The following is a 26,656-nucleotide window of genomic DNA, read 5'->3' on the forward strand; positions in this document are numbered from 1 at the left end:
AAATGGAGGACAGACTAGTAACTAGATGCTAATGGCGTATCTTCGGGCTACCTGAACAGGATGGGTAAGGCAGAACGGGAGATATTACTCAACGCGCCCTCCTCTCATCAACCTACCTAATACCTCTAACTTGGTACGTTACGTAGCTACCTTTCAATGATAGGTAGACTAGAAGTCTTGTCGTCCAATTCCTCCTATGCTAGAGTGAGACGTAGTTTGTCATGGAGGAGGGCACCGCCTACAGTTGGAGACGAGAACAATTCTAGGGAAGACAATGATTCCAAAGACGGCAATAAGTACCAGTGTTCATGTTTTTTCTTTTGAGATACTAGTACGACTAAGCCAGGCATATGTGTGCTTGAAACGACATCTCCATCATGATGTCTTTCTATAGCTCTAGGCTTATCTACCTAGTTTTTGACCGTGGTTCATAATGGAAAGCTTATCATGAACGGGCATGAAACATCAGTACGCGGAACCTGGAAGACGCAAAACAACATCGTCGTGGCGCGAGGATCTGTAGCATCTCCTCGGATACTAAGGGGTCGACATATATATAGCCAAGCTTACGTAATCATACAAGAGGAGGTGACCGAGATACTGACTTCCCTAGGAAATTACCCAACAACGATTATCTCAACGCGCCTCGGTTGCTTCTTGCTTACAAGTGCTTGATGCTAGAACGTGGAGATTGCCAACGATGTCAGAATTGCTCTACAGATGTGTATTTATCTAATACGTGGGTACGTACATACATAGTAGATACTAGGTACTAAGGCAGGCATCCATTAGCACGCTATATATCCAGTACCATAGTACATGTAGGTAGGTACGTCAACTGGAAAGCGCACTTTAGTGTAACTAGTAGCATATGCGTATTTTGGGTCTGGATGGATGCCTGCCTGCCTTCACAGGTTGGACCTTCCCACATACAATGTACAGATGTATGTATTCCAAGTTCCAGACCTGAGACTTCAATCATTGATCCCTTTTAGGTACCCAAGTACATATGCAGACCCTAACGAACCTTAAGGTTAAGCTCCTAACACGCACCTTCCTATGCTGCCTTCCCTGTCTTAGGAATCAACTCTTGGTGTTTGGCGTTTGGCATCTCCCTGCCTTAGGTGCCTACCTAGTAATGTACACCACACACTTCCCAGTTCCACCTCTCTTCTCAGCTCAGTCATTACCTACTATTATCCTTCCGTTGTTTACTTCCATCACCTCTATTTAACCTCCAACGTCAAACTACAGGAGGACTTTCCTCTATCCACGTACACATAACTCGTCCTTTCCAATCTCACATCGTCAATATGGCGACCACCAGAGAATGGGGTTGCATAATCGAGCATGAACAACAGAACATCATAAACCTCAACAAGTCTCTGTTGGGCCAGAAAAATAAATCGAAGAAATCACGCCCAGAGCTTGAAAAGGCATTCGAATCTTCTGTAAGTTAATCCTCTTATACCTACACACTAGGTGATCGCCGAGCTCATCATTCAACTCAGCTTCCTTTCACCGAACTCGTCGCTCGCATGCGAGATGATGACATGTTTCATACCAACATGCGCCCATGGCTGATCGATGACACCTCGCATCAGCCGTCCGCGCGTCCAGCCGCTATGTTGAAGCCGATCAAGATTAAAGACTTGTGTATCGGCATCACCCATTCGCAGAGTGTGGCAATCTTGAGAACTTTCACGAACGCCAAGTTTGACCGCTATCTCTGTGCCGGTGTTGAAGACTCTTCTGCTTCCGTCGACTGCATTTTGTTGCACAACACCGACCCCTTTCTACGCCCGAACCAGATCTTGCCCAAAGGGATCGTCATTGCTGTCAAGGAGCCCTGTTATCGTGTATACCCGAACGGCATGCACGCCATCGTCGTAGAGCATCCTTGTGATCTGATCGAGCTCGATGTCGGTAGCCCTTTGATGCCTCCAGCATGGAAAGATGCCGTTTTGTCCCTTGTCCCCCGCGGCGCTGAGAACTGGAAGAAAGAGGGAAACACCGCACTGAAAAAGGGCCATTACTTGAGCGCCGCCCGAGCCTACACGGTGGGAATTTCGATTTGCAAAGACGGCGATTCCCAGATTCGTTGCGATCTCCTGCGTAACCGAGCCCTGGCCAATCTATCTCTTGGGCGATTCCAGCAAGCTCGCGAGGATGCCTTGGCATCATGTATTTCGGATGATCACAGCGATAAAGCTACAAGCGCTCTCAACATGAAGGCACTTTATCGCGCCGCGCGAGCCTCTTACGAGCTACGTCAATTCGAGGAGGCTCAAACTCACCTGAAGAGTGCGCTCGCTCTTGCTCCAGAGAGCCCTGACAGCAATGTGTTGCAGGAACTCTCTCGAACCGAGGCTCGTATCGCCGAGGCCGCAACGGGCAACTACGATTTCGAAGCCATTGACAAATCCATCAAAGTGGGCCACACTCGAGTTGACGCTGCTGATTTCATCGCCAACACCAAGTTGAAGGATCCGCGAGGCCAGCCGCGCCGAGGCTTGGTAGCGACCAAAGATATCCAGATGGGTGAGATCATCCTGTGCGAGAAGGCGTTTTGCGCCGCCTTCTCTCACGATGGGCCAGCACAAGCCCACAACAATACGGTCTACAATGACAACACCAAGCAATCCTGGGTCGGTGCCTACGCAAGAATTGTTCCCATGGTAATCCAGAAAATCATGCACAACACATGCATTGCCAAGCCCGTCTTCAACCTTCAGGAGCCTCGTCCAGCGGGCCGCCGCAAGTGTCGACGTATCGACGGCCAGACCGTGAGCAACAGCTTCGTCGTCGAGGCCATCCTCGGAAAGAACAAATTCGGACTGGCGGGGACGCGCACGCGTGATGAGCTGCGACGCTGGTTCAACAATGGGGGGCGGAATTACTGGGATCCTAATGAAAAAGGGCCGCAGGACATGTACAATGCCGGCCACTTTCCCTACGCCTGCTTGCTCAACCACTCCTGCCTACCCAATGGCATTCGCTCATTCATGGGGGACTTGATGATAATTCGCGCGGCCAGAGACATCAGAGAAGGCGACGATATCACCATCTGCTACAGTTTGCCACGACGGCCCAAGACTAAAGACTATGCAAGGGTACTAAAGCTTCTCTACGACATCACCTGCACGTGCGATATTTGCAAAGCCGAGGCTCGTTGTCCAATGGATCAGCTCAACAAGCGAAATTCCTTCTTTGACCGGTACAGAGTATTCTTCATGCGGTTGATGATGAGCTTTGTGACACAGCCATCGTGGGGTGAGGCAATATATCTTAGGGCCGGATTGAGAAGCACGTACATCCCGTCAGTCTACAGCAGCCGCCTCCCGCGTCTTGCGGCTCTGAATATCGGCACGGTGATCATGATAAACAGCTCAATGAAGCCACACGGCGTGGACATAGTAACCTTCTATGGCCGCATTCTCGCTTTCTTACGTGACTGTGGGTTTGCAATTACCGTCTACTCGGAAAGTGAAGGACTAGAAATTAACGCGTCAAAAGCTGTGCAATGGGATTATGTTGTAGATGCGTTTGCGTATTCGAGCGTGCTATGCCAGAAGATGAACAAGCGCGTTTTAGGTGAGAAGTTCGGCGATTTTGCTGAGCTGATGTGGCAAATATACACGGGAACCATGTTGGGATTCGACAAGATGTTTCCACATGTTCGGGATTTCAACAATGCAAGTCTAGGGTCTTTCTATCTCGATGATCGCTAGGCTTACATTTGGCCATGGATGGATAATGAACAAATCGGAATGCAGATGATGATGATGATGCGGTTGTAATAACGTAGGTTGTCAATGCTCAGGAACTCAACTCAGAATTGATAATTTAATGAAGTGTTTGCGTCTGCACAGGCGGGGTTCGGCATAATCGTAGGAAGAAGTCCGAATCGGACTGCCGGTGATGTGGAGTATAGCCGTTCGATCACGACGGGCTACTAGACCCAGTTAGTATGGTGAGATTACTAGTCAACCCGGCAATAGCTTCGGAAGGTGGGGTTACAGACATTGATTAGAAGGATTCAGGACTAGGCAGCTATTTACCTAAGGTTAGTTAAGTACGAGCTGAACTCGGATACCGTAGAATATGGAATCGCCTATAGTATAAAGGGATCTCTCATTCCAGGCAGGTAGGGGTATTAAATCTCACTTTTCACAACACATACCTACCTCGTTAGCACAATTGATATATCATCAACTTAACCACCCACCTAATCCACAATGAGCGCCCCCTCCCCCACCAACGACCGCGTGGTCATCACGACGCACAAGCCAGACGGAACCTCGGTGTTCCAATCCGACCGCTCCGTCGCCCCCTTCTCGCCCTTCGGGGCGGGGAAATCGTCCTTCTCGGTGCTAGACACGCGGGCCTCGGTGCCGGTGAACAATCTCGAAGCGGCGAAGGAGTTCTCTGAGACGCTGCCGCGGACGCCGAGCGGCGGGGTGACGTTCTGCGTGACGAACATGGCGCCGGGGAGCAGCGCGCCGATGCACCGGACTGCCACGATCGACTACGCGGTCGTGGTGTCGGGCGCGGTGGTGCTGGAGCTCGACGGCGGGGAGGAGAAGACGGTCAAGGCCGGAGAGTTCATCGTGCAGCAGGGCGTCAACCACGCGTGGCATAATCGCACGGGGGAGGTGTGCAAGATTGCGTTTGTGATGGTCTCGGCGGAGAAGATTAGGTTGGGGAGTGGGGTTGAGTTGGAGGAGACGGTGTTTTAAATGAGTGCAGATGAGGGAATAGGGGGGGGGTAGATAGCTGATGAGCTAATCACGTGTAACTAACCTCCAATTTAAAAGGCCTAGGCTCTCAGGGTCCATTTCCTTCTTAAACAATTGAACAAATCAAATAAAGAGATCAATTAGAAAATAAATCATCAACATTTCAATTGACTTTTTAAAGTTCCGCGATGTGACGTATGAGGCGGAAGGGTCATCTTAGTTATGCGGGCCATCGAACAATAGTAGATCTTTTCAAGATTTATTACTCGATTAGGTGCTGTTGATGGTGGTGTGTGGTGTCGACAGCGAGGGTGAGATGGTTTATGGTTGGAGATAGCTCTCTCCTCCCCGCATTTTAAATGTCAGCTATTTTCCCTAGGGTGGTTTTTCCCCAGACGGACGAGAGTGGATCGACAGCGTATGACGTCCGGATGAACAAATCCAACAGAAGGTTCGAGCGAATCGAATAGGCAATGGGATGGATGCTCGACACTTATTCATTCCCATAGCGTCGCACGCCTGTCGTCAAATATGAAGTCACCCCATCACGAGACAGTCAGCAGTTTGGAGTAGGGTGGGTGACCTACCTTTCGGGGGCGAAAGAGCTATATAGAGCTCCCAAGCTTCCTCTAGTTTCTCTCCAGATAACTTTCAGACATACTCAAACCAAAGCAAAACAAACCAACAACTAAATCAACTATCTCAAGACAATACTTGAACAATACTTGCAATCATGCCTGCGGACGAGCACGGATTAACCGACAACGCTGTCATGGAGGCCCACGACATGATACATCATGCCGAACAAGAAGAGCATGAGTACGAGGCCGCCATGAAGCGAGGCATCACGGATGAAGCCGCCGAGGCTGAATATACCTTCATCCACGGAGCTGAGCAGCGAGCCGCTCGAGAAGAGGTAAGCCCCCCCCCCCCCCCCCAACATTGCTCAACTTAGTCCCTACCATTGGCTAAAACTTTTCAGCAAAGGAGACGTCACTCTATTAGCAAGGTCAAGAAGACCTTGGAGCGGTTCATTCCGGGGAAACATTAAACAAAGATGCTTGGCTAGCAGAAAGAGAAAGAGATTGAAACATTGCTGTGCTGGGCGGTGGTGGCGGATGATGCATTGTACGATACGTTGTTATGGTTTACAATGATGATATCCCCGTGTACTTTGAATACCTACCTAGGTACTTTTCATTACCTACATGACTCCTAGGGAGACTTGTGTATGAGAGCATACGAATATTAATTATCCCATGAGTATACCATCGTGGGCGCTGATATTTATCTACACGTACCTATGTGCCTGTATAGCTGATAAAGCCCATTGCCACTCATCAACACTTTTTGCTGCATAAATTTGCCTACCTACTTACCTATAGTAGGTAAGCAGGCAGGTACTCAGTAATGTCCCCATGCTCAAGACAAATCATTCCCAGGACCACCATCATGGCAGCACCAAGTTTAGGCTATTATTCAACACAACAACAACAACAGCACCACCACTGACTTACTACATTAGGACGATGCCAACGCGCCGTCGCCCAATCTGTAAAAATGACCCCGCATCTAGTGATTCGATTGGCAGCGTTATTGAGTTTAAAGGCACCTAGGTACCTAGGTAATTATTGATATATATTCCCAGGTGAAGTTGAAGGTGTCCATTCCGCGAAGAGCTTCCGCATCGTCACCGTCCATCGATCATTACCTAGGTACAAATCATCTCCTAGAACTCCGCACGCAAGAAAAAAAAGAAACAAAAAAGAAACATGATCGCAACCATCGCGCCAACCCATCCACCTCCCACATGGGACCCCCCCGCGGACAACCTCGCCGCCCCAACAAAGCCCCAGCCTAACCGCCACGACGTGTCGACAACCATAAACTACTACAAAGACCCAGGCGATGGTTCGGCACCAATGCCCATCGTGATCGCCGAGTCAGTTCTGACCACTTCTCCACCAATCCCTCCCCCCTTCCCTCCCTCCCTCCCTCCCTCCCTCCCTCCCTTTCTCCACCTCAAGCACTAACACCAACCCCAGCAACACAGTCCGCAACGAACGCCCGCACACCCCGCGCCCCACCACCGTGCGCGACGTGACGGGCTCCGAGGCAGCCTACACCCTCGACGCGCAAGGCTTCCAGTACGTGCGACACGCGAGCAAGCTGCGCGGGCTAGCCGACTTCCAGGACGACGCCCTGGTGAGGGGGGAGTACTACCCGGAGGCGGTGCGGCTGTTGAAGGATGTGTGAGTTTTACTCCTTACCTCCTACCCCCCCCCTCCCAAAAAAAAAAGGGGGGGGGGGGGAATCTACAAAATGAGATGAGACAAGGTAGGTAGGTACCCAGAAACTAAGGTCTCCAAAACAGCACAGGCGCATCCCGCATCTTCCTCTTCGACCACAAGACCCGGTGCGGCCCCTCCAACTGGCACAAGCTCGGCAAGGGGAACCGGTCCTCGCGGGGCCCCCTGCTGCGCGCGCACGTGGACCAGTCGTACGCGGGCGCCGGGCTGGTATTGCGGCGGTGGTTTGCCGATGAGGCGGACGAGCTGGTCAAGCGGCGGTATCAGATCGTTAATGTGCGTTTACTTACCCCTTCCACCCCTTCCATCCCCCCCCTCTCCTCTCCCATTTGCCCCCATCTCCTCCAATGTTTCCATAGGTACCTCCTTCAACAAAAAAAACCAAAAAACTCCATCTCTTCTCATCCGAAAAAAAAAAAAAAGGAAAACGAGAAGTTAACCGAAAAAAAAAACCAACCAGCTATGGCGCCCCATAAAGCCCATCTCCAAGTCCCCCCTCGCCGTCGCGGACGCCACCTCGATCCCGGACACCGACCTAATCCCCGGATCGATAATCTACGGGTCGCCAGCAGTGGACCGCGACGAGACCTGGACCATACTGCCCCCGTCCCCGCACCACCCGCACCGATGGTACTACAAGCACGGGCAGCGGCCGGACGAGGTGCTGCTGATCAAGTGTTTCGACTCCTGCGAGACGGCGGCGGCGCGCCGGGTGCCGCATACGGCGTTTGAGGACGCGGAGGCGGTGGATGGGGAGGATAGGGAGAGCATTGAGACGAGGGCTTTGGTTTTCTACGACTAGATGCTTTACCTAGGTGCATACCTACCTAGGTATTTAAACCATCTGGGTACCTATTATAGACAATATGATGAGTTGAGTGAGCTAGGTTAGGCTAATTCGTGCTGCTGCGCTGATCAAGTAAGTTATATACGTGAACTGATATGTGAACTGGGTTGATTAGCAATTCCTATCCATAGTTAAACAGCGTGAATCCAGACCCAGATAAGTAAATAATTATACACAAAAGAGTATTGAGGCCCGGTATGCAGGTACCTAGACTAGAAGGACATCAATTTGGTATCATCAACATCAACATCAACATCAAACAGTGTGTGCAATCTAGAACACGAAGAAAAAAAAAACATCAGCATTATCAATTGAAAAAAAACTTCTCATTTCGCGATCTTCACTGGCCCCACGTCTTATTAGGACTTGGCAACGGACTCGTTTGAATCCGTGGTCGGCTTTTGAACACAGCCTCATAATCTTCCTCGCCGGCCTCGATAAGCTCCTCGGCGATGGAAGTGTCGTTAAAGTCCTCCTCTTCCAACTTTGGGAAGTAACTGTCCTTCCTTTGCGCTGTCTTGCTTTTCCTCTCCGACCGTTTCCTTTCTAGCTGTGCTTTCTGCCGCGCGGCCTCGAAACCAGCCATGGATCTTCTAGTCCTGGCTACCAAATCTTCGTATTCTTCTTTTTCTGGCATTATATTTTCGGTGGGGCTGGTGGTGTCACGTGTCTTGGTGATTTTTATAGGTGACATATTGGATAAATCTTCGTCGTCGTTGTCATATGATATTGTTCGGGTCATTGACATACGAGTTCTCTCCGCTAAAGATAATGTGTGACGATGTTTTTTCATGGGCGATGGTGATGCGTTGGTCATGGATGCCAATATCTCATCTGCCATGGCTTGGGTTGGAGACACCGAGTGGGGCGTCGGAGGCGGAGGCATTAACTCGGTTCTCTCATCCGAGTGCGACAGCTTGCTGGAGGGGAGATCTGCAGTGACATGGTGTGAGATCGAGGCTGAAGGTGGTGGATCAACGTTCAGCTCAGTCGACCCTCTCCTCGTACTGGAAAAGCCGGATGAGACTAGGGATGGAGATGTTGAAATATCTTCTGGGCTGTCGACAATGGGAGACTGGATCCTATTCGTCTCCCCGTTTCGATCATAGGCAGGGGCGGTTACAGATAGTTTCGGTACTCTTCCCTTGGCCTCTAAGCTAGATTTGGGAGGTGCCAGGCGATACCGGCGCTCGACAGATGGTTTTGTGGGGATTTCCATTGGATGAGGTTGTTCGTCTTTGTCGTCTTCCCATTCGCTAATATCAGATATTGGGTCTGCGGTTGGCTCAGGTTGAGCGGGGTGCGAGATACTATCAATAAATGAACTTCTCCTTGGACTTCCCAGTAGACTCGAAAAATCGGGAATGCTGGGCTTTCCAATAGCTTCCAATTCCGCCTTCATGCCATCAAGTAGCTTGGCATACTGTGGAGGCGGCGTATCCAGAGGCATACGGTCTCTCGTCTTTACCTGGTCTAGGCCCAGTTTTAGATGTGCCGTGAAACCCAAGTCCACGGCCTTGGGCTTCGTCTTCTCCTTTACTTCCTTGATGGGCTGCAGTGGCATATTGCCAAACATCTTCTTCCGGAAATCATCCCATTTCTCTAGCCTCGCCCTCTGCATACGGACTCGGTTATCTAGCTGTTCCAAGAGACCGGTATTCTGGTCCGCAAGGTTTGAAATGGGTCCTTCCTGAACACCTGCCCAGACATCGTCGAAATTGCTGGCTAAGAGGCCATCCTTGCCGAGGTGTGTGTCGTTGAGCAACAGGCTGTTAGTCCATTCATCATTACCGGTCCAATTTGTCCTGATAATTCTGTGCACTTCAGCCTTCGACTTTTCCGATGCCTTGGCCTCGGGTTTCTCGGCGGCGAGCTTGGCCTGTTCTTTTCGTTGCACAAGACCTCGTTCCTTCGTCGCTAGAACTTCCTCGAATTCGTGATACTTCGTACGAGCGACATTCTTCTTTGATAACAGAGAAGTCAAGGATACTTTGTGGGCGAGCATTAGAGCATTGAGCTCGGTGCGATCTCCCGAATATCCCCAATTCTCCAACGAGATTTTTTCCGAGATGGTAGGACGGTACTCGTGTCCGGAATTGAGGGCGCGTTCGGCCACTAATTTCTTCAGGACGGCGGAGGAAAAGACGGCGAGAACTTCTTCGAGACGGTCGCCTCTGCATTCGTCTAACATGGTCTTCCGCACGACAGCATCTCGACCGAGAACTCCATTTTTCTTAGCTTGCTCGAGGCTGCGGAGCAAAGCAGCTCGTAGATTGACGGATTGAACCTGGTCGATAGGCGGGAAGAAGGGACGGAGTTTCTTAGAGAAGGTCAGTATGTTTATCTACCTTGCCACGCGACTGAATACCTAGTATCTGCTGGGTGGTTTGGTAGATCTCACATTTTGGGTATCATCATAATCCCACAAGGCAAAAAGCTGATATAAGGCCCATTCGACGCATTGTATACGCTTCTTCTGTCCACTAGCAGCATCCTTAGCCGAGAAGGTAGCGAGGGTTATACCGGGCCAATCTGGTTCATGATCAAGCTCTAATAGCCGCAGATTGGTGAGGAACAGAGCAACATTGGAAGTTGAGCTGGGTATTTGAGTTGTCGAGGTGGTAGACGAGGGGGCCTGAGGGGCGGTCAAGGGTGTTTTAGAGGGGATGCGTAGCGATCGTGTGCGTGCGGCCGTGGTGCTGGATTGCTGAAGCGACATGGTGGCATTGTAGGCAGTATCTTTGACTACCTCTCTACCTGTGTAAGGTACTATGTATCTAGTAGTGAAAAGTCGAAATTGGAAGCCAAAAAGCAAAAGTTGTTTAAATAAGCTGATAATAATGCTATACCAAATGAAATAAATGAATGGTTGGTTTCGGTGGAGCGTACCTACTTGGTGCAGTCCTTCCTACTTGGTACAGTTCATTCAATGTTGTTGACTTCCATCTTACTTGCCAAACAAAGTTCCATGCATTAACCCTGCTTAATCGCCTTCTCAAGCTTATCGATAGAAGCAATAACCCATTGACTTTATCCTCTTTTAGACATAGCGTCAGCCTTTTTAATCCGCGGTCCAATCATAACTCTCTAATCTTCAATTCTCCGAAAACTATCTGAATTTAAGACCTTGAAAAACTCCACCACGTGTCTTATTGCTGGTTGAAGAATATCCATTAAACTATTAGTTATGTGAATGCAATTGTACGAAGTAAAGTCGAGTATTTTCACTACATGAAGTTCTTCCAAGGTTATTGAAGAAAGAATATGATGTATCCTCCTTCCTTACCCATCTCCTTCCTCATCCCCCAAGCGCCATCCATATATATAACCTTCCTACCTAGTACCCATCCAAAAAATACCCGCCTGCCCATCAATCCGTGACAAAAATAAAAGGACATCATCCATAACTAAATGTCTAAATTCACCTACTCCATCCCACACCCCCTAGAGCACTGATCCGCACTAACACACCTGCATCCGGAGCACGTCCCGGCAAGAATAATGGTCAGGTCGCCCGACACCGGGTCGCAGTGCGCGCCGCTGTTGCTGGCCGAGCACAGCGCCGTCGTGCCGGGTGACCCGCAGTCGAGCCGCCACGACGCCGGCGCTACTTGTTGTTGTGTGTCGATTGCGCTGCTTCCCGTGGCGGGCTCGACAGGTGCCGCGAGGGTAGAGGAGATGAAGGGTAAGAGGAGGAATAAGGGGTAGATGATCTTGAAGCAGTGTGTTAGTATCTATCATGTGATATAAAAGCGTAAGCATGCGGCTGGTTCGTCAACGTACCTTCATCTTGGCCATGACACGAAATATGAGAGTAAAACAGAGCGTCTGTTATCGATTCCAGGCAATAGTATAGGTATTTACCCAGTTCTTGCGTCGTCAGGGTTGGTGTTTGATTTGCAACACCACAAAATGCAACAACACCGTACGCAGTAAACGAAGAACAAACAAAGTTAAGAAGAACGTCTAACGAATCCGTCCTTCCCCCATCAAAAAGTAACGATCGGCCTTGCTTTTAACTTTATCGAGCTTCGCGATGATGCTACCAAGGCCAGTATCCTAACGTAGCATAGCATTCGATAGTACCACCTATCAAGGTTCTCTTCAAGAAAGGGGGAAGAAACTAGGTAGAAAGAAAAAAATTTGCCGCCGCATGTGCATGCTGCTTTATGTACCTACCCGGCCACCACCATCCCACGAGCCCGGTCTCGAACTTTCCTCGCCCTGGGCAAACTACTCCCTCAGCATCGCCAGCAAGTGCGAGACTTCCTGTATTCAATGGCCCCGGATACAAGCTCGAGGGCGGGCGGGAGTGCCGAGTGGCTGGCTAAGTCTCGAGTCTTCATTTAGAAATGGAGACGGATTCCTTTTGAAAACTCTTACTAATTACCCGGATACTAAGCCCTTGATATAGGTAGGTAGGTGCCTTGCACCACCTGAAGTGCATATGACATGTGATAAAATAGACCATTTCGACGTGGATGCTAGGGCGGCGACTTCTTCGGGCAGCTAACGAGGTCCATTGATTCAGGATGCTAAGCCCGGGTTTACATGAAGTCGTGTAGGAATATAGATTAAAGCCTGCCGACGACGCCTTTCGGCAACGGAGTGTCGTTTTGTTGGCCATGTCCTAGGTTATAACCGGGAGTTATAAATAGGTAGCAAAAACGCTTGCAACTTACCAACACTACCTAAGACAATCCGATTCTTTCTGTAGGCTCTCCTTAACTGTTGTTGGAAATAGAACTATCAAGAATAGTGCAGGGGTAATAGTAATTGGGGCCATTTGAAATTATCCGGAGTATACTAACCTAGGCCGGTGTTCGTATTTATCCATATTATATACGACATTCCAAGTCCTCGGACTGCCTTGCATTTGCAGTTTAGTAAGGTATATCTGTCGTTATTCGGACATAATGTGTCATTAGTAGTGGTTGAACATTTACTATGACTTCACAGAATAGACAATAGCTGATCTCATCATCAGCCCCAATACCGGTATAAATACCAAAATTAGCATTAGAATTGTCGGCCATCATCTTGTTGCTGTAAAGTACAAACATAACAAGAAGATGAGGCTCTGGGAGCTACCAAAATTATCCGACTTTCGTACATGTACAAGTAGCCTTCGTTAGGTGTAGGGTTTATCATACGCAAACCGTGCCATACTCCTTAAGCAATGACATGTTCCTTAACCAGTCCACCGCCAACATGCCATCTAACCCAGAGTCGTTAGCCTAGCCATATGAAACCCCTACAGAAAGAGTACTGCAAGTGCGCAGTAGCAGTAACATCTCACTAGGCCCCCTCCTCGTTCTCCGAACTAGCAGCCAAGAGACGGCCGTATGAAGATTCCATGGAATAGAATCAAGACGTAGCAAATCCGAATAGACCCATCAATTGTTCTCGATCCAATCGACCAACGCCTTGGGCACCCGCCTCGCTGAGTGCTTCATCGACTAGATTGCGTTTCTGTTCCTGCAGCTCGCGAATACGATCCTCAACGGTTCCCGCGACTAGCATGTGGTATACCGTAACCTCCCTGTGCTGCCCGAAACGATGCGCACGATCGATAGCTTGCTCTTCTATGTATGGGTTCCAGAACGGCTCCATAATGATAACCTGACTTGCTGCAGTAAGGTTGAGCCCTGCGTTTCCCGCTCTCAAGCTGATCATCATGATCTTAATTTCGGGGTTGTTGACGAAGTCTTGAATGGCTGAATCTCGCTGGAACTGACTCATGGACCCGTCGTAGCGCCTGTATTGAAAGCCTTCATCTTGAATGGGAATTTCAAGCAGATCGAGGAAGGAGGTCCACAAACTGAAAATGAGCGTCTTCTCTCCGGGCTTGTTCTCCTTGATTGAGCGTAGAATCTCCATCGTCTTGGCAGTCTTAGCGCTGGGCTGCCACTCTTGTCGTAGGTTCTTCATGTATTTCTCTTTCGCAGCTGTGTTAGTTGAGCTGGCCTTTTTCAAGTCTGCAAGTGACGTGAAGCCTTTCTTCTTGCCCTTGGATTTTTTCTTGTCTTTTACAGTCTTCACAGCCGTGAAAACCTTCTTCTTCTGGGCAATCTTATTGTTTCGCACATCGCCTCTTCTCTTCTTTCCTGGAGCAATAGCACTGTAGCTACGAGGCAACTTGCGTTTGCGACTAGAACGAGATGACTCTTTGCCCAAAGATTCATCATTAGTACCGGAATTGTCCGCGTTCCGCTTCGTTGCTGCTGCTCTATCAATAGCTGCTAGCATGGACTCAAGGGAATCAGAGCCGCTGTCCTTATCTGAGGATAGAGGGCCCTCAGCAGATTCCTTCTTCTCCGCAACATCTTCCCACAAATCATCCATGGACGCGGTGCCCTTATAGTCATGATCGTCATCGACGACTGCCGCTTGGTTGATAGCGTCCATATCCTTGTTCTCTTCAACTTCATCAACTTGGGAATCGGGGCCCACATCCGTGTTCTCTTCAACTTCGTCATCTCCAGAATCGGAGTCTTCATTCATGAAGTCTTCGTCGTCGTCATCTTCGGAATCGGTTTCTTCGTCTTCTTCGGAATCAGATGCAATAAAGTCTTTCAAGTTCCCGCGAGCATCCACGTCGTCGTCCGAACTATCCCAGCTCTCGTCACTATCTTCATTCTCATCATCGCCGTTCTCTGACTGAAGCGTCTTAATCTTGTGTGCTTCCAAGAATATGGCAAAAACAATGACCTTCTTAGGGTCTATTTTGCCCTTGCAGTGGAGGCCAGGACAATTGTTCTCGGCGTTAGAATCGGCAGCTTTCGCCAGCATCATCGCAGCTTCAAAGCAAGAGCTGCAAATCAAGTGTCCGCATGGGTATAAAATAAGTGGACATTTGGTTTTTTCTTTACAGATTGGGCATCCGAAATCTTCTTGCGCTTTAAGTCTTTCTACCACTGGCTCTTTGAGCTTCAGGGCATAACTCTGCATCTGTTCGGCTGTGGCCTCCACATTGTCTGGAATGTTATGATCTGAGATAAGATGCGGGTGACAGCAAGCTTGGCGGAGACGAAGCAGTAGTACGAATATGTAAGTGTACGCCTTCATTGAAGTACCGGCCCGGAGAAATTTGTTTACTTCTAGTCGCTGTTTCTGTTCGAGCGCGTCGTAGTACTTCTTTTCCTCCTCTGTCATTTTGACCATGACGGTCTCCTTGATAAGCCGAGGTAGTTTTAGGATCGGCTCACCATCAATGGTACTCGTTTTGGTCCTACGAAGCGTCATGCTTCTAAACAAGACCTGAAGTCTTCGCATACCTTCGCTTCGCACACCCTCACGTTGCGAACGATCAGAAGTATCGTCGAGCCTGCGGATGATGTGCGAGTGAAAAGACGGCCAAACATCGTAAGGCTTGATCTGAAGAAATCGTATAAGTGGGAATATCTCTTCCGGTTTGTTCATGAAGGGGGTTCCTGTCATGCAAAGTCGGTAGGTTGCCTTAATTCGACTCGCGGCTTCCGAAATTTGAGTCTTCTTGTTCTTGATATTGTGAGCCTCGTCAAGAATCACACGGTAAAAATGGCTTCGGTCAGCTAGAAATAGAGCCTTTGCTTTTCTCCTATGCGAATGCTCCCATCCGATTGTGCCGTATGTAGTAAGGACCACATCATAGGTCTGAAGTTTCACAGGGGACATGTTGCGCTTTGTGGCTCCATGTACGATGATCGTCTTCAATTGGTGGCTTGGCCTAACCTTAGTCAAGATCTCTTGCTCCCATTGCTTGAGTAGGGAAAGAGGTGCGACAATGAGGGTTGTCTTATTGGCACTGTTGTGCGATGGATGTTGCAGTATCAGCGCAATAGCTTGAATAGTTTTGCCTAACCCCATGGTGTCTTGTTGAACTGTTAGTTGGCATCTTTGTGGTAAATTTGTGGGAGTATATGAATTACCTGCTAGAATACCTCCCTTCTTGTGGTCATCCTTTTCTTGTTTTACCAACCAAGTCAGGCAAGCCTTTTGGTGTTCCATTAGGGTACACTTCATACCAGCTGGCGTGTTCGTCCGTTCACTTGGCGGGATGTCAATATCCGGCATCGACAAGAGTCGTGTTAGCTCTTTTTGATGGGAATTAACCGCGCCGCCTTGTAGCTGCTGGAGAATCACCTCGGCTTCTTCCATGGCATCATTGTTGTTGTCATTGGCGCTGCCGCTATGACTTAGGGCGTCCGATTGGGGAGTAGGGGGTAGGGTTGAGGGCAAAGGGAGGGGCCGCGAACGGCTTTTATCGATGGCGTCCATCGCTGATGTGTATTCTTGAACAAGCTCGCGAGCAGTCCTGAATAAATCGGTGATATCAGGTAGCAGATCGCGAGCAGGAACCCTAAGGTTCATATATTTCTTGAATTTATCGACGATTTCAGGTCTACCAGGGAAGCGGTCCTGTATTTTGATTGATTAGGAAGTTGAATTATTTAAAATTGAAGTAGAGAGAAGGGCTTTTATAGTAAAAAAGTTTTTGGGGGCTGTGTGTGCGTGCCTTAGGCAGTAGGGGAGGGTGTAGTATTTTTGTATTGTTTACCTGAATTTTAAGGAGAAAACTAGAGAGGTCCGTTGCTTTCAGATCAGGCTCTGGTTTTATTATTGGTCGGTATTGACTCTGAACTTGCAACTGTTGCTGTGGTTGCTGTAGTTGCTGCAGTTGCCGTTGTTCTTGAAGCCGAAGCCGAAGCTGCTGGCGTGCTTGCTGTTCAAGACGAGCTCTCTCTGCAAGATCGCGCAGCTTTCGCTCCTCAAGTTGCTTTCTTTTCTCGTCAAGCTGTTGCTGTCGTTGCTGTCGTTGCTGTTGCTGTTGTTTATCTCTCAGCTGAAGTTGGGACTCCGTCTGTTCTGATGTGTCCCGAGAAATGTTTGGTAGAAGATTAGAAGGGTTCGGATTTTTATGTAAGTAGCTCGATGTCGAGGATCGGGCAAGTCGGTCCTTCTCTCTTTGGACACAGTGCTTCTGTTGTACTTGCTCATATTCTGCTCGAAGTTGCGCTTCCGAAGCAAGCTGATCACTAGTGGGCTCTCCGAAGATAGATTTATTATCGACCTTGATACCTGAGGCTTCAGGTCTGGTGGATCGCCGGTTCAACCAGCTCGCACTGGGCGAAAACAAAGGAGGCGGCATGATTCCTGATATCAATAAGGCAACTATGCGCACATGAGTGCTTGACTAATAAATAATCAGCCTCACTAGGTGCCTAAGGCTGCCTAAATCCAACCACAATGAATAATCGAGGTACGTGTAACAACGATGAGTCTATGCGGTACTCTATGCGGTAGGCTACGCGCTGTCGTCTTATTTGGTGACTTGAAAGTCTAAATAATCTAGTAGATTTGAATGATACGATGTTCTTTGAGATACCATATTGAAAACGATGCTAGATATAAAGTGCAAAATTGTGATGATAATCATCTAATAATTTTTACAAATACAGTATTTCGTTTGATTGTGAAGGAAAGTAGAAGATGTAAGCATGGGAGATAACGCGATTGGTGATAGGAATACTATTAGGTACCCTACCTAGGGTAGCCTGGGTAGGTACGTCAATTGAACCCTGAAGGAATGATTCGATCCATTACGTCGGGATCAATCTAAATATGTACATGTACACTACCTAGTACCTATCCTGCTACATGTATGTACCTAGTAGGTAGCAGGGTAGAGTCGGTAGACATGGAATAATGTACAGGGTACGTACTTTGCAGATGTGAGTTCAAAGGGCTAAGAATCTTCAGAAAATCTTGAGATATTCTTTGGATATTCCTTGGATATTCTTCGGGTATTCTCATAACGCGTATCCTTGGGACACCACGTGTATGAGTTAATGGATTCATTAACCAATTGAATACATAGTTACCCAGGGTAGGTATGTAACATTGTAACCTGCTTTTATTATTTAATCTCACCTAACCCTCATTCACACACGCGTTTCGCTTTCAAAATTGCACTACCCTAGCACGGCGCGTTTACGCGTATAAATTAGAGAAGTGCACGTGGCTAACTGAAGCAAACAACATTGAACTTACCTACGTTAGGGTATCCAAGTGTATTACATGTATACCAGCCTGCTAACATGTAGGTACTCGGTACCAGATCAATGATACATACAATACATACATAGGTACTACATATAATCATGAACGACAACACGCTTTAATTCAACTCCAGGTTATGTATCATTCAAGTTGCAACTTCAATGTTTGACACTATTCAAGTGCACATGTGTTTACAGATACCTACATAGTACATGTAGTATGTATGCACCTACCCGCCCACTTAACAAGCTTCACGTATTATGGTGCACATGGAAACAGATCCGTTTGAAGAGGTGCATTGCCGGACTTTTGATCGATTCCCCACCTATTTCCTAAACCAGATGAAGATACTTTTCCATAGGTGCGGGAGAAATGGAATGGATTCGTGCTACTGTCAGTCTGTCAGTACATGTGTTGTATTGTACATCTATCTCCATTCTCCAACTGCATATGTACCTAGTACTAGGTACCTAGTAATAGACTAACAGTACATACGTACATATGTAGGTGCCCACTTCAATGCAGTCACGGCAATCACAGATGCATCTAACTATACCCAATTGGGCGGTACTAAGCTGTACTAGGTCCATTTTCATGCATGCTCTTTAACTTGAAGGGTACTAGTGACTGATGTATCCATGCATGTCTCAAATCTCGAATGTGCTCCAGGGCTGTCTGTCGAGTCACACACTCACCCTAACAATTTTGAACATCAACAGCAAACACCGAGACAGGAGGCACTCAACATTAAACTATCGATATCCAACACACATAGTCACTGCCTACTGCCTACCTAAATACCCATACATGGATCGGATTCAAGATTCTCAATTATGAATTAACTATGTAGGTACCTATTCACAGTATACTTATTATAGAGGTGAATGCTACTATATACCAACATCAATCACATGAAACTACCACATGCATACATATGTATGTACAGCACCAACATTGACAATTCGAGCCTATAGCGTGAAACTTCTTCACGACGAGGCTTCCTGCGCAGCCGCATACGTATGGAAGCTTCCCGCCGCTCTCGGGTAAGTAACCTTCGCCCCATTATTATTCTCATGATTCCCATTTACTCCATTCACTCCATTCACTCCAACCGCACCGTTTGTCACCGAACCAGAACGAACCCCATCGAACTCAGAATCTTCTTCCTCCATGTAGTCATCCGGCACGCCCCAGCCTCCACCCCCGGGCGTATGAATAACACAGCGGTCGCCCTCTTTCATGTCGACCTGGCCTCTCGACCCTATGTTCACCCAGCGCTCACTGCCATCCTCCTGCTTCTGCACCCAGTAATTGGCGCCACATGCGCCGGGCTCGCCCCCCATCATCCCGTAGGGCTGGTGGACCCTGCGCTCTGTGATGAGGCCGTACGTCAACGGGTACCTGCACTCCCAGTCGCGCACGATGCCACAGCCACCGCTGAACTTACCACGACCCCCGCTGCCCTTGCGAATCGAGAACTCGCGCACCAGCACTGGGTAGCGCTTCTCGATGATCTCGATGTCCGTCGTGCGCGTGTTGGTCATGTGGATCTGCACCGCCGACGCGCCGTGCCAGCTAGGGCCCGCGCCCTCGCCGCCGCAGATCGTCTCGCCGTAGCTGAAACCGAAGCCTGACTGCGGCGCCCCCGACTCGTCCTTGCAGTTGCCAAAGAACCCAAAGCAGTTCATGCAGCCTTGCGAGCCAGAGGCCGCCCGGAATGCGTTGAGCAGCAGATCGACCAGACGCTGCGAGGTAAGTGTGTTGCCGCAGCAGACCGCCGGCCCTGATGAGGGGTTGAGGAAGCAGTTCTTGGGGAGGAGCACTTTGGTCGGCGCGAGACAGCCTTGATTCAATGGGATGTCGGAGCCGATGAGAAGTCTTAGTGAGTAGATCAGCGCTGAGTAGGTAATAGCCGGTGGTGCATTCATATTCGACAGCATCTCGCAGGTCGTCCCGGCAAAGTCAAAGGTACCGAAGCCACTCTCATCTATCGTGATTGTTACTTGCATCATAGACCCATTGTCGAGGAATTGCTTTGCCTTGAGTGGCTTTGATCCATATTTCTTATAGGCAGACTTGAGAAAGCCGCGGACGGCGACCTCGGCATTCTCCTGGATCTTGCTCATGTAGAAATGCACAGTAGGCTTGCCGTACTCCTCCATCAAAGCCTTGATGAGGTTGCTGCCCTTGGTATTGGCAGCTACCTGTGCCTTGAGGTCCGACCTGTCGTCACTAATCAGCTTTCGATACCTGGGGACCTGTACAATAGACATATAGTAAAGACTTACAAGTTATCATTCAAACGTCTTGACCCGCTGCAATTAGGATACTTCCCAGGCTCGAGCAGAATCTTGACGATCCCTTCTTCGTCGAAATAGTTGTCGCGCACAAGGAAGAAAGACTTGATAGCAGCGCCTTCTTGCCACAGCTCAGTGGAGTCACTAGTAGCTTACCGTTAACCACCTATCACCAAACCATATTAAATCGGTAGTAGGAAACTTACGGTGGCATGGAGTTTCCGCGGTACCCGCCAATATCCAAGTGGTGGCCACGCGAGGCCGTGTAGAAGCAAATCGTCTTCCCATCCGTATCAAAGACGGGGGTGATGACAGTGATATCTAGATCTCATCAGTATGGCGAACTGGCCACGAATAAGGCACGTATAAGGGGGTTTCATACCAGGAAGATGAGTACCACCCGACTCGGGATGGTTCGACACAAGCACATCGCCCGGGCGCAGATTCCCCCTGTGAAGGTTATGCTGGTACTTAACAGCATACGACATGCTGCCCAGGTGCACGGGAACGTGTGGCGCGTTGGCGACTAACTCGCCGTCGGGGCTGAATATCGCGCACGAGAAGTCGAGGCGCTCCTTGATGTTAATCGAGATGCTGGTCTTCTGCAGCGTGCGGCCCATCTGCTCCGCGATGCTCATGAACCGGTGCCCGAAGATGCTGAGCTTGATCGGGTCCACCACCAACTCCTGCTCTTCCTGTTCCTGCGCCGGCTTCTCGTCGAAGAGGTCGATGACGACGTGGGAGGAGAGAATGCGCGCTTGTGAGCCGGGAACGACTACGATGGTTTGTGTGTTGTCGATTATTATGGCGGGGCCGGTTACGATGCTTCCGGGGACGAGGGCCTTGAGTAGGAACACCTTCGTCGGCTGTAAGCCGCCCTCTGCGAAATAGGCTTGCGTCTGTAAAGTGTTAGCACTTTGCAGCCCAGTCAAAGCTATAATACGGCGATTAGGCGCGGATTATCTCACCGTTCTATCTTCTCCGCCCTCAACGTTTGCAAACGTCTGAGTCTTCAGCTCCGTGACAAGCTTTGAGTTATCCTGGTTTACTTCCGTGCTCTTGCCCACTCCCCTCACGCGAACATCATCGATATGAACTTTCTTGTCCTTCGGGAAGACGAACGACAGCTCCCTTAGATGCTCCTTCTCGAGCGCCGATCTCCAGTCCCCGTCCGCGGGCGCCAGGATCATGAAATTGGTGTCGGTGCCCTGGTATCTCAGATTCAGGTACTCCTCATGCTCGATAGCATCCTGCTGGATTTCCTGCGCAAGAAGGCTTTCAGTAACCTTCGCTTTGAGATTCTGCATCCGCGCCTTCACCCGAGCCAGGGCTTCATCCGATAGGATCTCGGAGCTTGGCTCTTGGGCTTCCTGAACCACTTCTGCCAGCGCCATGCCGTACGCCGAGAGAATGCTCGAGTACTTGTGGATCACGATCCTTCGAATGCCTAACTTTTTGGCAATCTCGCAGGCATGCTGGCCGCCAGCACCGCCGAACGTCGCTAGGTTGTGCTGACCCGTTTCGAAGCCACGGGCTTCTGTGAGTGCGCGAATGGGCCGGCTCATCGACTCGTTGGCCACGTCAATGAAACCATGCGCAACCTCGAGCGGAGTCATGGAACGTCCGGTGTCCGCGTTGATCTGCGCTGTGAGCTCCTCGAACTTTTTTGTCGCAATATCAATGTCCAGCGGAAGATCCTCAGTAGCACCGAATATCTTTGGGAAGTAATCTGGGATTAATCGCCCAAGTAACAGGTTTGCGTCAGTTACCTGGATGTAATCATTAGAATCGTACTCCATTCACAGCGAACATAAAAATGGAGAAAGAAAATAGGAGACATACAGTAAGGGGCCCTCCTTTCCGATACGAAGCCGGGCCCGGATGTGCACCAGCAGAGTCCGGACCCGTCTTAAAGAGCCCATCTTTCCAGAAGAGCATCGAGCCGCCGCCAGCAGCCACCGTGTTTATATCCAGCTGCGGGGACTGGATCGAGACACCCGCCGTCGTAGTCTCGAAGACATGTTCGAACGTGCCTCCGTATCTCGAAACATCGGTCGAAGTGCCTGCAAAAATCAAAATCAGTCAACGGAACCAAGGCAAGGCACAACACAACTACAGAGAAACTCACCGCCCATATCAAAGCCCACAAGCGGCGACTTCCCATCATACGACGTCCTCGCATGTCCCACCACGCCGCCCGCCGGGCCGCTCAAAATACCCTTCAACCCATTAAACCCCTTATGGCTAACCAGCCCGCCATCCGACTGCATGAACTCGCAAGACACGCCGTCCAAATTGCCACCCGCGAACACCCTCGCAAAGCCCTGCACGTAGCGCGTGATCTCCGGCGTGAGGTACGCGTCCGCGGACGCCGAGCTGCCGCGCGAGATCATCTTGATCATGTTCGCGCCGACGGCCGACGACGTCGAGACGTGGGAGAAGCCCAGCTCCCGCGCGACCGCCGCGACGCGCTGCTCGTGCGCCGGGTAGATGTACGAGTGCGCGAGGCAGATGGCCAGCGTCTCGATGCCGTCGCGCTTGAGCTGCGCGAGCTTTCCCCGCACCTCGGCCTCGTCGAGCGGGTGCACGATGCGCAGGATGTCGCCCGTGATGCCCCTGACGAGCACACCCGGGATCTCCTGGAGCGGCGGCCGCCGGTCCCGCGTGACGTCCTCGTCGAATTCTTCGACGGTGATGCGCTCGGAGATTTCGACGACTTTCTCGTATAGTAGTTCGGGCTTCTTGATGCCGAGGGCGAAGAGCTTCGGCCGGGACTGGTAGCCAATCTCTAGCAAGTCGCGGAATCCTTGGTTGACGACGAAGGCGTGTCTTGTTCCTTTCCTTTCCAACAATGCTGTGGATTATCAGTTTTAAAATCCCTCCTATATGTAAAGAGGAACCTCTTAGTCTCGCGCGCTTACCATTAGTCGCCACAGTCGTTCCCATGCGAATTGAATGGATCAGTTCCTTGGGTATCGGAGCTCCTCTGGGGATTTTCTGGCCGGAGAGGGTCTCCAGCACCCGACGGATGCCCTCCGCCGGCGCATCATCGTAGCTGCCGGGGTCAACAGACAACAGCTTCAGAACTATGTCTTCTTGACCCGGCGCGCTAGCCCAGATATCGGTGAATGTGCCGCCACGATCTCGAGGATTAAGTTAGTTTAGACTCATGGAATGAACGAAACAAATGAGAGTCAAGACATACCAATGGCGAACTTCACACTCTTAGGCTGAACTATCGGGGGAATGGTTCCGACAGTCATCTTAGCTCGACCAAAAAAAATTTATGTAGATAAATATATCTACCTAGGTATGTTTTGGCAAGCTGGTTCTATATCTTGTGATGCATGGATGCTGATAAGACTGAGGAAGCACCAATTGATATACGGCCACACAAGATCGCGAACTATAGGGGTTTGGTCCGGCACCGGAAGCGGCTTACCGACCGATGGCAAGCTTTCCGAAGAGTTGGATCGTCGTTTCGAGCTGCCTGCCATTTGCCGATATATCATCTATCAGCAGACACATCCTGATTGGATTAAGTAGGTATGCTCCATCATGGCCTCCATCGTAGGTAGCCATTGAAGATGTCTACTACCCAATGACCTTGGCCTGCCTTAGGTAGTACATAGTATAACTCGATCCGTTCGTTCGGGACTATCCACCTACCTACCCTACAACTAAGCTTGTGTTGTATGTGTACTATGTATACTTTCAAGGTTAGTATTAATCTTTTGCCGCCATGACCCCCCCTTTCGGTCCCCTCCCGTTCTAGTATACTATATGTTACTATAAATGCGCTCCCCCTGACAGTTAGTGGATCTGATCCTATCTCCAACCCAGCCAGATAATTTCCCCGCATGTCTTTACAAGGCAACGTGCACAGTGTAACAGTCCAATATTCCGCACGCAGGACCTTCGGAGCACAAAGCGTACCCTCGATTCGAACTTCCTTCTGAATTGTTTCGCTCCGGATTACGAACCTCTCTTGGCCAATCATGCGTTTCCAACCTTTCCCCAAACCAGGTTTCGTTCAACAGGGCAACGTACTTCCCTTGCCAAGCCAGAGATCGTGTAGTGGGCTTTATTTAAATGAAGCTAGGGTAACGCCTATCTATCGTTTCTTTAGTAAATCCTCCGTATCTAGGCACCTAACAATGCTAGTTCCAAAGTAAATTCCATTATGAAGAATATGTATAGGGCTGGGCCTATCTTTATGTAGGTACACAAATCGTAGTTAGTCGTTTGTAAAGATGTTGGCAACATGGCTACCGATGGTTGTGGAGACTTACGTACCCAGGCACGTACAAGGAGGTCATACATAGTCTTGGTTCCGGTAACACCAGCATTAGGACTGATAAGCTGCATCTGCCGTCGAGAAGAATTCTAAACCTGTCTCGCCTATCTCATCTATAAAGCCCTGAGGTGAACGGAGCCCATCATCCTGAGACGACCGAAGGCGCATCGGACTTTGCGACTTTCGGAATTTGGCTCAAGCAAGCCCTGATAATTATTTACAATTTCAAGTCTTCGCCAAAGCTACCATGAGTCAGGACACGAAAAAGGATGCGGAGGTCCTCCCGACTTCGTCAGACGCTGTTATCAGTGAGACATCGAAGACCATAGACGATGGCGCTTTAGACGAGGCGGCAAAGTATCTCGCGAACCATGAAGAGTTCGGCCCAATGACTCCTGAGCAGGAGAAAAAGATTGTCAAAAAGATTGACTCTTGGATGATTCCATTGGTAGGTCTCATTTCGTCAAACATGGTTCAATACGCAATGGAGATCGTTCGAGATGTGATCTTGTGAGATCGTAACCCGCCGTAAGCAATTGCTAACATCTCCACGTAGCTAGTATTCTGCGCGACTCTCGCGGCTGTCGACAAAGTTCAAATAGGAACCGCATCTTTATATGGGTTCCAGACCGACAATGGGATGGTTGGCCAAGAATATTCCTGGCTCGGATCTATCCTACCCTTAGGAACCTTGATCGGACTCATCCCAGCGTCATGGTTGATTCAGCGATTTCCTCCCGGAAAGCTTCTAGCAACTGGATCACTTTTATGGTCGATTTGCACCTTGTGCTATGCGCCAACTCGAACCTGGGCTGGCTTCATGGGCTTGCGGTTTCTGCTAGGGTTCCTAGAAGCAGTCTCTGTCCCCTGCTTTACAGTCCTAGTCGCGTCTTTCTACAAGAAAGAGGAGCAGCCTCCTAGAAACGGCAGTAAGTAAAAGGGTCTTGTATCATAGAGAATGTTTTCTAACCAACCCAAGTCATTTTCGCCTACTTCTCATCAATCTTCAATGGCTTCTTCGCTTGGATTATCGGCTATATCCCCAGTTCCGCCCCGCTATTCAAATGGCAATACCTGTATCTTTTAACAGGGTCCATCAATGTGCTATATTCGCTTTTCTTATGGTTCGTCCTTCCGGACTCTCCCATGAACGCCTTTTTCTTCACTCCAGAGCAAAGGTATCATGCGACTCGAAGGTTGGCCGGCAACCGAACTGGTATTGCTAATAAGGTATGGAAGTGGGATCAGGTTTTTGAGGCCTTATTAGACGTCAGGGTCTGGCTTATTGTTTTGTTCAACGTTGTCATCAATATCCCCAATGGCGGTCTTCAGGCTTTCGGATCAATCATCATCAACAACCTCGGTTACACCCCCTTGGTGTCTAGTCTGCTAACAATGCCTTTTGGTGTACTGGCTACGGGCGGCGCTTGGGCCTTCTCATACATCGCGGCAAAATGGCATAACCGGAGAGCTTTGACTGCATCCATTGCATTGCTGCTTCCCATTCTTGGAACTGCGTTGGTATATGGTTTGCCGCGGACGAATGTCGCTGGCCAGATGGTTGGTCTATACTTTATGTACTTCTATTGGCGTAAGTTACCTATTTGACTCTTGTACCCTAGGGGAAAACACTAACTGTAGTAGCCCCATATGTTGTTGGCATATCCCTTATTCAAGCAAACACCGCTGGTAGTAAGTAACTCTTGTCGATGCTTTAACCAAAATCTACTATTAGGTATATTCTTCAATGCTAATACGCCGCGTTATAGTGACTAAGAAAGCCGTCACGTACTGTCTCGTCACCATCGGGTACGCAGCAGGAAATCTCATTGGACCACAGACATTTAGGAGCAAGGAAGCACCCAAGTATACCACAAGCGTCATAGCAATGCTAGTTAGTTACTGCGCATGTATGTTGATCTTGATGGTATACTGGCTGGTTGGCACCCGGGAAAACAAACGTCGGGATCGGAAATATGGCAAGCCAGACGGAGTGCATGAAGGTACCATCGAAGCCTTTGTCGATATTACAGACAAGATGCAGCCCGCCTTCCGCTACACTACTTGAAAGCAGGGTTGGCTTGTAGATAGCTAGAATGAAAGCAGGCCTAGGAAGATTGAATGAG

At 49.4% G+C, this 26,656-nt stretch overlaps 9 protein-coding genes across 9 annotated transcripts; 5 read left to right on the top strand and 4 right to left on the bottom strand.

Moving 5' to 3' along the window:
• Positions 1-1,154: 1,154 nt before the first annotated feature.
• Positions 1,155-3,866, top strand: GGS25DRAFT_321472 (uncharacterized protein). Its single transcript, XM_049257827.1, has 2 exons — positions 1,155-1,451; positions 1,512-3,866. The coding sequence occupies exons 1-2, from the start codon at positions 1,314-1,316 to the stop codon at positions 3,729-3,731; spliced, it is 2,358 nt and encodes a 785-aa protein (XP_049115578.1). The 5' UTR covers positions 1,155-1,313; the 3' UTR covers positions 3,732-3,866.
• Positions 3,867-4,845, top strand: GGS25DRAFT_321473 (uncharacterized protein). The gene is made up of 2 exons (XM_049257828.1): positions 3,867-3,941; positions 4,180-4,845. The coding sequence occupies exon 2, from the start codon at positions 4,239-4,241 to the stop codon at positions 4,737-4,739; it is 501 nt and encodes a 166-aa protein (XP_049115579.1). The 5' UTR covers positions 3,867-3,941; positions 4,180-4,238; the 3' UTR covers positions 4,740-4,845.
• A 1-nt stretch (position 4,846) lies between these two features.
• GGS25DRAFT_321545 (uncharacterized protein) lies at positions 4,847-5,839 on the top strand. The gene is made up of 2 exons (XM_049257829.1): positions 4,847-5,655; positions 5,722-5,839. Exons 1-2 carry the CDS (start codon positions 5,473-5,475, stop codon positions 5,788-5,790), a joined length of 252 nt encoding a protein of 83 aa, XP_049115580.1. The 5' UTR covers positions 4,847-5,472; the 3' UTR covers positions 5,791-5,839.
• A 672-nt stretch (positions 5,840-6,511) lies between these two features.
• GGS25DRAFT_532407 (uncharacterized protein) lies at positions 6,512-8,008 on the top strand (the record flags this gene model as incomplete). Its single annotated transcript, XM_049265588.1, has 4 exons — positions 6,512-6,681; positions 6,785-6,991; positions 7,114-7,324; positions 7,509-8,008. 4 exons carry the CDS (start codon positions 6,512-6,514, stop codon positions 7,848-7,850), a joined length of 930 nt encoding a protein of 309 aa, XP_049115581.1. The 3' UTR covers positions 7,851-8,008.
• On the bottom strand, positions 7,925-10,840 carry GGS25DRAFT_494704 (HAUS augmin-like complex subunit 6 N-terminus-domain-containing protein). The gene is made up of 2 exons (XM_049261374.1): positions 10,297-10,840; positions 7,925-10,215 (listed from the first exon to the last, which is right to left on the bottom strand). The coding sequence occupies exons 1-2, from the start codon at positions 10,612-10,614 to the stop codon at positions 8,236-8,238; spliced, it is 2,298 nt and encodes a 765-aa protein (XP_049115582.1). The 5' UTR covers positions 10,615-10,840; the 3' UTR covers positions 7,925-8,235.
• A 480-nt stretch (positions 10,841-11,320) lies between these two features.
• On the bottom strand, positions 11,321-11,693 carry GGS25DRAFT_522701 (uncharacterized protein; the record flags this gene model as incomplete). Its single annotated transcript, XM_049264288.1, has 2 exons — positions 11,321-11,608; positions 11,679-11,693. 2 exons carry the CDS (start codon positions 11,691-11,693, stop codon positions 11,321-11,323), a joined length of 303 nt encoding a protein of 100 aa, XP_049115583.1.
• Positions 11,694-12,890: 1,197 nt separating this feature from the next.
• On the bottom strand, positions 12,891-17,590 carry GGS25DRAFT_494708 (SNF2 family N-terminal domain-containing protein). Its single transcript, XM_049261375.1, has 3 exons — positions 16,435-17,590; positions 15,806-16,295; positions 12,891-15,748 (listed from the first exon to the last, which is right to left on the bottom strand). Exons 1-3 carry the CDS (start codon positions 17,023-17,025, stop codon positions 13,263-13,265), a joined length of 3,567 nt encoding a protein of 1,188 aa, XP_049115584.1. The 5' UTR covers positions 17,026-17,590; the 3' UTR covers positions 12,891-13,262.
• A 1,106-nt stretch (positions 17,591-18,696) lies between these two features.
• Positions 18,697-23,642, bottom strand: GGS25DRAFT_321804 (Hydantoinase B/oxoprolinase-domain-containing protein). The gene is made up of 9 exons (XM_049257831.1): positions 23,439-23,642; positions 23,155-23,376; positions 22,362-23,087; positions 22,076-22,296; positions 21,202-22,002; positions 20,616-21,132; positions 20,440-20,554; positions 20,225-20,377; positions 18,697-20,159 (listed from the first exon to the last, which is right to left on the bottom strand). The coding sequence occupies exons 1-9, from the start codon at positions 23,494-23,496 to the stop codon at positions 18,923-18,925; spliced, it is 4,050 nt and encodes a 1,349-aa protein (XP_049115585.1). The 5' UTR covers positions 23,497-23,642; the 3' UTR covers positions 18,697-18,922.
• Positions 23,643-24,777: 1,135 nt separating this feature from the next.
• GGS25DRAFT_522704 (MFS general substrate transporter) lies at positions 24,778-26,598 on the top strand (the record flags this gene model as incomplete). Its single annotated transcript, XM_049264289.1, has 5 exons — positions 24,778-24,978; positions 25,087-25,459; positions 25,510-26,121; positions 26,175-26,222; positions 26,300-26,598. 5 exons carry the CDS (start codon positions 24,778-24,780, stop codon positions 26,596-26,598), a joined length of 1,533 nt encoding a protein of 510 aa, XP_049115586.1.
• Between the last annotated feature and the right edge of the window lie 58 nt (positions 26,599-26,656).

The sequence above is a fragment of the Hypoxylon fragiforme genome, assembly GCF_022984875.1.
Source record: "Hypoxylon fragiforme strain CBS 206.31 chromosome Unknown GGS25scaffold_6, whole genome shotgun sequence".
In the NCBI taxonomy this organism is placed as follows: domain Eukaryota; kingdom Fungi; phylum Ascomycota; class Sordariomycetes; order Xylariales; family Hypoxylaceae; genus Hypoxylon; species Hypoxylon fragiforme.

Coding starts and splice junctions, on each gene's coding strand:
- GGS25DRAFT_321472 (XM_049257827.1), top strand. CDS start 1,314: ATGGCGACCACCAGAGAATGGGGTTGCATAATCGAGCATGAACAACAG. Junction 1,452..1,511: donor AAAAGGCATTCGAATCTTCT/GTAAGTTAATCC, acceptor CATTCAACTCAG/CTTCCTTTCACCGAACTCGT.
- GGS25DRAFT_321473 (XM_049257828.1), top strand. CDS start 4,239: ATGAGCGCCCCCTCCCCCACCAACGACCGCGTGGTCATCACGACGCAC.
- GGS25DRAFT_321545 (XM_049257829.1), top strand. CDS start 5,473: ATGCCTGCGGACGAGCACGGATTAACCGACAACGCTGTCATGGAGGCC. Junction 5,656..5,721: donor AGCGAGCCGCTCGAGAAGAG/GTAAGCCCCCCC, acceptor AAAACTTTTCAG/CAAAGGAGACGTCACTCTAT.
- GGS25DRAFT_494704 (XM_049261374.1), bottom strand. CDS start 10,614: ATGTCGCTTCAGCAATCCAGCACCACGGCCGCACGCACACGATCGCTA. Junction 10,216..10,296: donor ATTATGATGATACCCAAAAT/GTGAGATCTACC, acceptor ACCTTCTCTAAG/AAACTCCGTCCCTTCTTCCC.
- GGS25DRAFT_494708 (XM_049261375.1), bottom strand. CDS start 17,025: ATGCCGCCTCCTTTGTTTTCGCCCAGTGCGAGCTGGTTGAACCGGCGA. Junction 16,296..16,434: donor GTTTTCTCCTTAAAATTCAG/GTAAACAATACA, acceptor ATCAAAATACAG/GACCGCTTCCCTGGTAGACC. Junction 15,749..15,805: donor GAAGGGAGGTATTCTAGCAG/GTAATTCATATA, acceptor CAGTTCAACAAG/ACACCATGGGGTTAGGCAAA.
- GGS25DRAFT_321804 (XM_049257831.1), bottom strand. CDS start 23,496: ATGACTGTCGGAACCATTCCCCCGATAGTTCAGCCTAAGAGTGTGAAG. Junction 22,297..22,361: donor TGTGGGCTTTGATATGGGCG/GTGAGTTTCTCT, acceptor TGATTTTTGCAG/GCACTTCGACCGATGTTTCG. Junction 20,555..20,615: donor GGGTGGTACTCATCTTCCTG/GTATGAAACCCC, acceptor GATGAGATCTAG/ATATCACTGTCATCACCCCC.